The sequence below is a fragment of the Acanthisitta chloris genome, unplaced genomic scaffold (assembly GCF_000695815.1).
Source record: "Acanthisitta chloris isolate BGI_N310 unplaced genomic scaffold, ASM69581v1 scaffold1399, whole genome shotgun sequence".
In the NCBI taxonomy this organism is placed as follows: Eukaryota; Metazoa; Chordata; class Aves; order Passeriformes; family Acanthisittidae; genus Acanthisitta; species Acanthisitta chloris.
Genome location: NW_008692965.1, coordinates 86,171 through 97,673, shown reverse-complemented (window position 1 = coordinate 97,673; position 11,503 = coordinate 86,171). Strand labels below are relative to the sequence as shown.

General features: G+C 38.8%; 1 protein-coding gene across 1 annotated transcript in view; it reads right to left on the bottom strand.

The window, feature by feature from the left end:
- Window positions 1–4,615: 4,615 nt before the first annotated feature.
- ADCYAP1R1 (adenylate cyclase activating polypeptide 1 (pituitary) receptor type I) overlaps window positions 4,616–11,503 on the bottom strand; it is a gene marked incomplete at its 5' end in the record, with an annotated part of 81,468 nt that continues 74,580 nt past the window's right edge. The window contains 3 exons of the mRNA XM_009082869.1: window positions 4,616–4,804; window positions 7,826–7,867; window positions 8,083–8,212. Of these exons, the coding sequence (XP_009081117.1) occupies window positions 4,616–4,804; window positions 7,826–7,867; window positions 8,083–8,212 (361 nt within the window). The remainder of the gene's footprint in view (window positions 4,805–7,825; window positions 7,868–8,082; window positions 8,213–11,503) is intronic.

Here is an 11,503-nt window from a genome sequence, read left to right as displayed (position 1 = left end):
GCCTTGGTTGCTCATTTTATGAACTGCTCTGCATTCCCTTCTGGAAGGTATTTCACACTTGCCATTGATGATGAAGAGTCTAGGGAGACTCATTTTGCAAATGTAGTCTCAAATTATCAGCACAGGCAGTTCATGCTCACTTCTGGTTGTAATTTAGCCTTGCAGTTGCAGACACAATCCTTTAGTTGCAATGAGAGACAGATGCTGACAAGGAGTCAGACACCAAATATGGTGTCTGAATTAACTTCCAAACTGCACCTCTTTTGCATTTCACTCTGGCCTCACCTATCTTCATCTCTGTCCCATCTCCCACCACCCCATATTAACACCTGGTTTTCAAATACAAATACTTAAATGATGCAGAAGAACTTGCATACTTTTCTTCTATGAAATAAAACTTCCCATAACTAAGCATTTGAGTTTCTTTTCCTGGACTCTAAATTCCAGATATTCTAAATGTAGGTGAAAGTAAAAATAGGTGAAGTCACCAGGCAGCAATGAAACAAGCCTTGTCCTTTACAATACAAGCTGCAGTTTTCATTTTGGGATGTTAATTGTCCTGTAGTACCAGCACTCCACATCAACAAGTCAATAATCAAACAGTGACTAGATACAGTAAATAGTCACAAAAGCTGCAGCACAGAAGGGTTTTGTATATTTACAAAAGCAAAATAAGAAAATTAGACAAGAAATACATTATGGACATGGTAGAAAAAATGGCTCAAGGAGCACTGCACACTTGTTTTTCTTTTAATTGTGTTTAATAACACAGCTGTTCTAGCTCCAAAAGAGATTTCACAGTGAAAAATCAAACAAAACACTGTTACACTCAGTTGATATTTACACACATGTAGAAGCAAACCACCTATTGGTTTCTTCCCTCCTGAAATAAGTAGAAACAACAGCCACTGTGGGTGGTGGCCATCGTGGTCAGCTTACATTCAACAGAAAGGTTTCTTGAGAGCTAATTTGTGCGATGGCATCAGAGTCTGGGTTAGGTAACTATATACACCTCAAGTATGATCTTTCCAGCACCACTGAGAAAGTTTGGGTGACTATGGAAAGTTACATCTGCAAGTGCATCAACACTTCAAATAAATCCTAATAGAAGGGGAGTTGTTTGTATGATATATTATATATTTAGTATGTTGAGAGATACCATTTCTTCTAGTAAATTCAGTGCTGGTGAATGGTACCAAAGACTTCAATTTGTCCACTGAAAAAGAAACACAGTCTGCAATAGCAGAGATTTCCCCACACACACACTGCTCTCCAACTTGTCTTGCTCCTGAGCACTGGCTCAAGAAATTAAGAAGCAAGTCCAAGATTTCATGACTATTCTGTCCTTGGACTCTCTTGCTGAGACCACCAAAAATAGTAATGCTGATGTGCTAAGGCCAAATCTCAGGCCAAAGTGAAGTGGGTTTGTTCTAACAATACCTACAGTTTTCTGTACTGATTTGAATTTAGCTGAGGACCTGATCTCCAGTGTGCATGACTGGAGGGTGGTTTTGGCAATGTGGACATTTGCCCATGAGGCACTGGACTGAGATCCACCAACTCAAGTTGCAGAGCACTGTAGGACAGCCAGGAAAGCAACAGAATCCAGAAATAAGTGCAAAAAAATTTTCAACAACAACAACAAAAATAAATTACAAAATAAAGATCCAAACACATTCTTGCTCTGGACTGAAACATGGCAAAATGTCTCCAGCTAGAGGCAGTTATTTGACATCTTTCTCTCAAAGGTTCTGATTTATTAATGCTTGAAAACTGGCTATTAGCCATTCATGCAAAATATAGCTTTTGATATATTTTTTTAATATAAAAGGCTTACAGTATGGCCAATGTAATCCTTGTGAACATCCTGAAAATCTAAAGCTAATCTTATCTGCTCCTCTGACATTAGATTAAAAATTGTTCAAGGGTACATTTACCTGATAGATCTGACTTTTCCCCTTGTCTTTCTGGTCTGCAAAGTGCCTGGTTCCTTGGGAAACTTTCTAAAACAGCTTTTAGAAGCATCTAATGACAGAGGAAAGGCCAGTCTGTCAGATAAAAGTACTTCAGTGACTTTTACAGAGAGTCTGGAAGGAGAGGACAAATTCTGCTGTAAGAACAGGTAACCAGTGCTGAAGACTTGGAAAAAAAAAAGGTGCCTGGATCATATAACTCCCATTTATACTGATATTTGAGTATATACCTAGAGTATATATACATAATTAAAACTGTTTTGCTGGTCCTCTGTGCAAGGGTAGGTTTCACATGACAGGGGTGTAACCATCACACAAGAGCATGATCCTGTACCAAGCCCATGCACCTGTACCTGTGTGGCCTCAATCAACATTTCTGTCTGTTTTGAATTATTTTTACATTCATGTAGACTGCTACAGCTGAGTGCAGACTATGTCCCATGAAGCAGTGTGTAAGTGTTAAGTGCTATTATAATTAACATTTGTTTCACAACTTTCTGAGATCTTTTCTCCTTTTAAAAATAAGTAAACTAGGATTATTAAAAAAAACCCTTTGTTTAAAATTACATGAAAACCTCTTTTTATATAAACTAACAAAAACCAGCGAAATTAAAAGCTCACACTCAGCTGACACTACAATTCCAAGAATTTAAATTTGTTTTTTAGTTTATGTCCATGTCAACTAACACCAAAGAATAAGCCTGAAGTTTGAATTTCCTGGTTACTATTAGTTTCAGTTCCCAGCTTCACATTTAAAATGCCATTTTCACTTTTGTTTTTAATATATGCATACACATACACACATATATATATTATATATATATATAAACTCAAAAATCCAAAATGAAGTGAGTGCTCGGACAGTCCTCGAAGCCTTTATGCACTGTATAAAGACTCTGAAGAATTGACATCATCGACATTGGACTGAAGTAGATATGTACCAGTCGTGGCTTTAGCTACAAGGCAAAGGTTGAAAGAACATTCTAGCTCCTCTCAAAGAAAAGCAGTAAGACCATTGGTGGTTAAACAAACAGAATATCCAAAGAGAGAGAAAACTGCAGGTGTGAGAAGTCATCCAAAATCTTTATCCTTTCTTTCCATACCATCTCATTGTTCAGTTTAGTTGCTCAGTGCTCATCAAATGCTGATAACTTTTACCTTCCAAGATGATTGTGCCAGATCCTTCTTGTGCCTCCTGCTCTGTCAGAGAAGAGTCAACACACAGAAGTCAATCAGGTTACAGAGGCACCATGCTCTGTGTGACAGCACCACCCAAAACCCACCAATGCTACATCTGGCCACAGATGCAGAGGGTTCAGTGTCATCTGGAGAGAAAGGCCATCCTGGAACTGACTTTTGCTCTTAAGGTGGGAGGAAGGTTACAGTTTTTTTTGTTATTCAAAGAATCCAAACAGTCAATCTATCAATCAATGCCAAAAATATAGATATATCTCAACTGCATGGCCCTTTTAGAAAATTCACAGCTTAGCTAAGACATAAAGCATTCTCAGAAGTGTCCCTGGGTACAGAAAAAGACAGCAGATCCCATCGCTCTGGCCCGAAGTTCCTGCACTGATATGCAGTTTCACATCGACACAGCTTTCTTTAAGTCCATCGGGAATGTCTGACTTAACCAACTGTGAACTTAATTTTCTGGAGTTCTTTCTGAATTGGCTGGTTTGATTAACCCAAGCATGTTAGCTCCATCCTAAGACTCAGAAGAGAAACACTGCAGAAATTCATGTGCCAAAAGACAGGGACAGGCTAAGACATGTTTGAGTAGGAAAAAAATATAGGCAACTCCAACCCAAAACGGAAACCAAGTGGAAAAATGACAAAGATCATGTCCATTCACAGACTAGTATCAGTTTGGCAACCAAGGATCACAACTGCACAGCAATCACTTGTTAATTTGGACTGACAACGGATTACTTGCAGATGCTCTGAAATGAGGATTGTTGAGTGTGTGGGCTTGGCCTCTTGTTTGTCTCTTAAACATTCTCCATTGATGGCCTTGAGTACAGTTGGGTATTTACAGTGATTGTTAAAAAGAGATATATACACATTTCCTTTGCTTTTTCACCTCTGGAAAGGAAAGGAAAGGAAAGGAAAGGAAAGGAAAGGAAAGGAAAGGAAAGGAAAGGAAAGGAAAGGAAAGGAAAGGAAAGGAAAGGAAAGGAAAGGAAAGGAAAGGAAAGGAAAGGAAAGGAAAGGAAAGGAAAGGAAAGGAAAGGAAAGGAAAGGAAAGGAAAGGAAAGGAAAGGAAAGGAAAGGAAAGGAAAGGAAAGGAAAGGAAAGGAAAGGAAAGGAAAGGAAAGGAAAGGAAAGGAAAGGAAAGGAAAGGAAAGGAAAGGAAAGGAAAGGAAAGGAAAGGAAAGGAAAGGAAAGGAAAGGAAAGGAAAGGAAAGGAAAGGAAAGGAAAGGAAAGGAAAGGAAAGGAAAGGAAAGGAAAGGAAAGGAAAGGAAAGGAAAGGAAAGGAAAGGAAAGGAAAAGGGAAAGGGAAAGGGAAAGGGAAAGGGAAAGGGAAAGGGAAAGGAGAGGGAGAGACCTACACCACCACCAAAACTCTGATTTCATTTTTTTTCTGTTTAAAGGGATGGTTTTTGGTTTGCTCATTGATTGATTTGCTTTCCTCAGCTGCTCATGTCGCTAGGTTCTCCGCATTTATGCTGGACATCCGAATCTGAGAGCTGCTCTTGCTCAGAATGGAGAGTTGTGTCCCCCCGTTCACTCCGCTGCTCGCTAGAGAAGGATGACGATGTTTGAAATCCACAGCAAAGTACCGGTTGACTTTCCAGCTCCTCCATTTTCTCTTTATTTCTGATTGCACCTTTAGGGAGAAACTTCAAAAGGTCATTTTTTATGTACTTAGCCGCTCGAGGACATGCTGACAACTTATCAAGATTAGAAAAAAACCCCACAATTCAACAGAACTATTTTTAAGGCTGTTATTAAATTCTTTGCTTCAGCAAAATCTGAAGTGACTTCTCCATGGCTGAAAGAGGTCCAAGCATGTAGCAGGTACTACAGCCCTGGTTCTGTGTCTCTCACTTCAGATAATTGACTGTCAGCCCAGAGGTGCATAGAAAACCTGTTCAACACTAACTTCAGCATGGAGGAAAAAAAGCTCTGTCACCATTACCAAAGACATAATAAGGAGCTAAAGAAACCAGCAACCAGAAGGTCCTGTACAGTATCAAAACAACTCGTCTCTCACCTGCCATTAATGGATGGATGTCTATTGAAAACTTTGCCTCCTGCTTTCAGATCACCTCAAAGCAGAGACCAGCTCTGGGATTTATATAACATCTGTGACACCCTCCTTTTCTTGAGAATTTTTTATAGGCACCCAGAGGAAATCACCAAGAGTCAAATCATCCCTGGTCAGAAGATCAGTCAGGAAATAAGCAAATAATTCCATAGTTTTTCTACTTTTAATTTATCACCACTTTCCTGGCAGTCCTGCTAGGTGTGCATGTGTGTATATATTGATAAGACAGGAAAGATTTAGTATAAGAAATACCATACTAGCTCAGACTAGCATTTACTCGGTCTATTATTGACAGTAGCCTGTAGTATATTTCTGAATGAAATAGTCTAAGAACAAAGCAATATGTAGAGATATTTTCCTGATATAGTTTTCCAGTCTCCAATGAGCTGCTATGTCAAAAATGTTCTCCTTGGCCTTAACAGTCATTGCTAGATTTTCCTAGACCAAAAGAATTGTCAAAAGGGATCAGCATAAGCCAAAATGCTAAACGAGTGCTTCAACTATATGGACAAAAACTACAGGGAGGAAAAATCCAACTGGAAAACTTGCATTCTCCTTCTTGTACCTCTAAATTCTTATTTTGGTTAAAGTGTGCATAGTTATAGATTAGATAGTTATAGATAGATTACAGAGAGAAAAATTCTGTGTAGAAGGAAAATAGTGTTTTCATCTTGAACTGTGTAATATATCAAAGGTGAACCCTTTCTTGTACTGAGAAATTTAGCAGAGGCACAAGATATTCTCTAGTCACCATTTTCTAATGTCTTGATAGGTAGAATTGGTTTAATTAATCTGGTTATGTTGGTCTGGCAAAGAACCATCATCCCACACTCATTCCAAGGGGTTTCAGGAAATGTGACACACTGTGCATGTTACCTTGGAAGGTGCTTATCTCCAGGTTGGTTTTAGACAAGAACGTTTGGCTATTCTTTTCAGCCTTATGAAAGATAATAGATGAAACAACAGTTGTAGGTGGGAAAGGTGGATATCCAGTAATGACAGCGGGTGAAGTATGAATACAGCCACTAATTCCAGCATGGAATGATCCAGATCTCACCTTCTGAACTACTTGGACTGAGGTATGAATAATGCTTTCATAGCCCTATGGGTCCTTTAAGAGTCACCTTGACTCAGCCCATGAGCAGAGATGACCTATAAGTTTATTTGATGAGCTTGGAGCTTGTTACAGTTATCTGAGAAAGAATCAGCTGTATCAAGGAGTTTCAGCCTTCTGTACTAGAGAACAGGATGTATGTGAACAAGCAAAGAGCATCTGGTGCACTAGAAGTGATCTCAGCCTCTGAAAAAAAAAAGGATGTGATTTGGCTGTTGGACTGCACAACAAATGTGTCTCAGAGGAGGAGAGAATGGATGAACTGTAGATCTTTTTCTTTAGGCAGCCTTGAGGAGGAAACCTTTTTCCATTAATTCAGAAAATAATTACCTCAGGTATTCAGTCTGACAAACAAAGGCAGGGGAATTTCAGTTTGCAGATCAGAACAGGTGAATCAGAAAACCCCCAAATGTGGGAAGCTGACACTGGCAGCAGCAGCAGCAGTTGCCATGTACTGAGAGGAGTGTGAGGTTTGCAAGATACTCACAGGGTGTCTGAGGGAGTTTCTGAGCATCTGACACCCTGTGCTGTGTGTATATAGGGAGCAGCTGGAAGGTGGCAGGTCTTAAGAGAGGAGTGGATAACAGTTGGGTGGTGCCAGCAAGAGAGGTCAAGGACTGAATAGCCATGAAATCCTGGACTTCAGAAAAGAGTTTGACACTGTTTCCCACAGCTGTTTCCTAGGCAAGCTGGCAAGATACAGAATGGGTGGGTGATCTGCAAGATTGGAAGGAGGCCACACTCAGAGGGTGGTGAACAATGTTTTTACTGAGGCTAGCAGCCTATCACTAGTGGGGTCCTCCAGGTGTTGATGTTGGACCCCACACTGTTCAATACAGAATCATAAAATTGTTTCAGTTCGAAAAGACCTTAAATATCATCTCATTCTAACCTGTCTGCCATGGACAGGGACATCTTTCACTAGATCAGGCTGTTCAGGGCCTCATCCAACCTGGCCTTGAGCACTTCCAGGGATGGGTCAGCCACAGGTTCTCTGGGCAACCTGTACCAGTGCTTCACTATCTTCATAACAGTGTTGATGATGGAATTGAAAGCACCCTCACCAGTCTGGCTGATAACACCAAACTGGGTGCTGTGCTGGACATGTGAGAAGAAAGAGTCATCTTGTGGAGGGAACTGAACAGGCTGGAAGAGTGGTATGAAGTTTAACAAAGACAAATGTGAAGTTCTGCACCTGGGATGACATTACCAGAGAGACCAGTACAGCCCCTACCTCTGTTACGGTGTGTTATTCTGAGCCACCATCTCTGGCTAGGCCAATATTTTGATTAATAAAGACATCACATATCCTCTTTTTTGTTCCTGAGAATTGTGAGATTCAGGCTAAGATATCAGGGAGTATGGCAAATGGTGAGTTAGAATGAAGGCTTAGAATAGCAGCTACTCCCACAAGGAAAAGGGAATGGCAATGATGGGTGAGGGACGTTATATATTAGAAGTCTTACCTCTCCGTTCAAGAAGCAATAGAGAACAGCAACAACAAAACCCTAGGGAAATGGGAGAGAAAAAAAAAAGCAATTCAAATCCTGAAGGAATGACACAAAATAGTTGGAGGTAACAAAAGCAAACAAGCAAAAGCAAAATCCTCAGATACAAAACACACATAAATGAACAAAGACACACTCTGAGAATTGTGCATGCAAAGTAGTTATACAGAATAGAGATTTCATTCTAAGAAAACCAGAATTCACTGTATAATCACCTGGAAGGATCCCAGTCCCAATTCAAACACTAGTCTCTCTCTCTTACTGACATTTTCAGGAGAAAAGGCAAACACCGTGTAGTGAATTCCAAACAAGGGGATCAGCAGCAGTGTAGAACGAGCCAGTCTCCTGTTATAATAGAGTGAGAAAACTTTAATGCAGCCTTGTAATAAACAACTTGTGCTTTAATTTAAGAAGAAAACACAGAAAATATTTTGCTGACTGACTTTTGGGAAATACATACAGTGCAGAATTGTACAAACAAATATACAACATTCCCATTGGTTCCCAAAGAGTGATTTCACACACACTGTAGTTTGCTCCCACTTCTTCACACAGCTACTATAATAGCACATTAATAATGCTTAATGCTCTGTACTGTTATTTCAATTTGCTTTATTATAAGCAGGAATTTTTTCCTACCATGCCAAAAATGTGGAGGGGATTCTTGCTAAGGGATTCAGACTGCTACCATAGCACAGTTATAAACCTCTCACCCAATTGCTTAATCCCAGTGGAGTCTTTGAAATCAAATTTTTGTCTGTTGATTGTTGTGTGTGTGTGAATTTATTTCTGCACAGCAAAAAAAATTCCCAAACAACCATACAAACAAAGCTAAAGGAACAACAGCCATACAAAATGCTAAAAAAAATTTGTATGTTCTTGCTCATACTCATGACTATTCCTCAAGGTCTTGATTTTAGTCTCATTTATACTGTTGGAAACCTAAGTGCAATTCTACTGTTTAACTAATTTCCATTACTTCAGAATAAAGAGGTTTCAGAGAGAAATCAAGCTCAGTAGATATAAACAACAGGGCTGAAAATGAATGTGTATACCTGTAAGCACTTCACTGGTGAAATTCCCCAAAAACAGGGGCCCAGCCAAGACTTGTGTGTATTTTGGTCAGTGTCATTTGCTGATTGAGCAGCAAAAAAAAGACCAAAGAGAAAGTAAATGTTGATCTGAAAATAAGGCAAGTGCTTTATTAAAAACCATGTGACCTAAAGTAACCTCCAGGACATTTTTAAATGGGAAGAATATTGTTGATTGCATATAAGTAAGTTAAAAAAGTAGATGGAGGACAAAGGAGGGTAAAAAGCCATAAAGATTATGGGAAGAACTGCGTATTTTAAATTCAAATACTTTAAATTCAAATATTCACTTTGCTCTTATCTATAGGTATATTGCAGACACATTTGAATTTGTTAATCCATGCTCAACAATAACCCAAAAATGATGTGTTTGTTTTACTGGCAGTGAAGACATAATTAATACATCTCCAAGAATTCTGTGAGCACAGCTGTTATCTCCAAAACTGAACAGGAAATGGGACACCAGGGCATTGCTGGTGGCTTTCAGACAGACTTTGTGCACCAACAGTGATAAATCCATCACGACTCTTGCCTCAAGACTGTACTAAACACACAAGTCCTAAGACTGATGGCCTCCAAGTCTCATGTCTTGGTGAAAGACCCCACAAACCAGAGAACACAGTTCTTGTCAGTTAGCAAGTTAGACACTGGTCAAAAGATGTTTCAAAAAGAGAGGAACAAGCTTGGGTCAGGCTGAGGAAGATCACACAGTCTCCAAGTTTGGTGATGTCCAGGAAAAGTAAGGTATTCAGGAGTGACCCAATAAAATGGACTAAAAGACCTTACAAGGTCACTTCTCAAATTTTTTCTCTATGGACATGTATTCAGGTTAATGAAAAGGAATAGAAACATTGAGAAAATGATGCAGAGGAAGTCTTTCTATGGTCAGTTTTCTGGTATTAATAATATCTCATTAATCATAAAATTATTTTGTAGGATCTTGAAACGTAATGCTGTCACCAACTTATTTGAAATGTTTTCTTCAATTCTGTCATAAAATTCAGGAAGAAAATACTTTAACTGTAAGAAGTGAGACATTTTGAAGTTTATAGTTTATTAAGATCTATAAGGAGGCTAAGATGATTTTAATGCTAGGAAAAAATTGAGAGATGCTAGTGACTGTGTGGATGATGATGAATGGATTCTTTTTTTTAAGAACATTAGGAAGAAACAGAAGATTTAAAGCATCTTGTGTGAGACTTGTAAGTTTATGCACAATGGGGAATAGAGATGCTAAAGGATACAGCAAAATTCTCCAGAGTGTAACAACCAAATATATTCATCATCTTCTCATCTCACAGTCTTTCAGACAGTCAAGAAACTTGGGGGATGGATCCAAAAGTTCTGAGGATAATAATTGTTCAGTTGGGCTTAAACTATCTGTTTAGAAGATAATGTTCTCCAAAAGGTCTAGCAAAAGCCTTGCTTGCATTTCAACAGGTAGAGCAAAGTCTTAAGGTTATTTAAAAAAAAAAAAAAAGTCATATTTCAGCTTTTCTTGAGGCTCACATTCTGGGTTTAAGGTGTTATTTTCCTTAAAAACAGTTTAAACATCAGATTTTCTTCAATAGCATGGCTCTGAAAATGGAGTTTCCATGAAGTGTTAGTGCAAAGAGACACAGATAAAGGTGTCCTCTGTATTTTTCACTCCTCTATTGAATTATGGAAAGATAGCTTAATACTAAAAGGAATAATAAGTAGGAAGGTTTCCTAACTTTGACTGAAGCAAACATGGTTTTATTTTTTTATTGCACATCCACACTTACTAAGGAGACTGCTGAAGTGTCTATGGATATTACATAGGACAAAACTCAGCATGAACTGGAAATGAAAATGCACATCACATTGCATTGCTGAATAAAATTTCCAGTGATTTCTATTGAATATTTCAGTGTTATTCTATTCCACATTTTACAATAGGTTTCTAGAAGACTAATTAGTGCTGTGATCCAAACACAATAACTGTACATAAGATTAAAAAAATAATAGTTTGATCAACTGTTCAATAAAGAACAAGGACCAATGGACATTAGATGGTATAAATAGGTTCTTCCAGCTCCTGTGAATGGGATGTAATAAAGATAGATCTCTAGATTCAGAACCTGCAGATACAATGTAAGAACTGCTGAGCTGGATGTGTGATGATACCATTTGGAATAAATGAAGGAGACGATCAGAAAATCAGAATAAATGATGTAGACATCAGAGGACCTAAAGCTCCAGAAGGAATCGTGTAAAGAAATTTGGGGTTGTCATTCTTTCTTCTGTCCCTGCAAGAGAGGTGAACATGGTAGCTGAGAGGTTACTCTCACATCAGCTCAAAGTACTTGCTGGATGTGTGATGATACCATTTGGAATAAATGAAGGAGACGATCAGAAAATCAGAATAAATGATGTAGACATCAGAGGACCTAAAGCTCCAGAAGGAATCGTGTAAAGAAATTTGGGGTTGTCATTCTTTCTTCTGTCCCTGCAAGAGAGGTGAACATGGTAGCTGAGAGGTTACTCTCACATCAGCTCAAAGTACTTCCTCTGAAGATACATG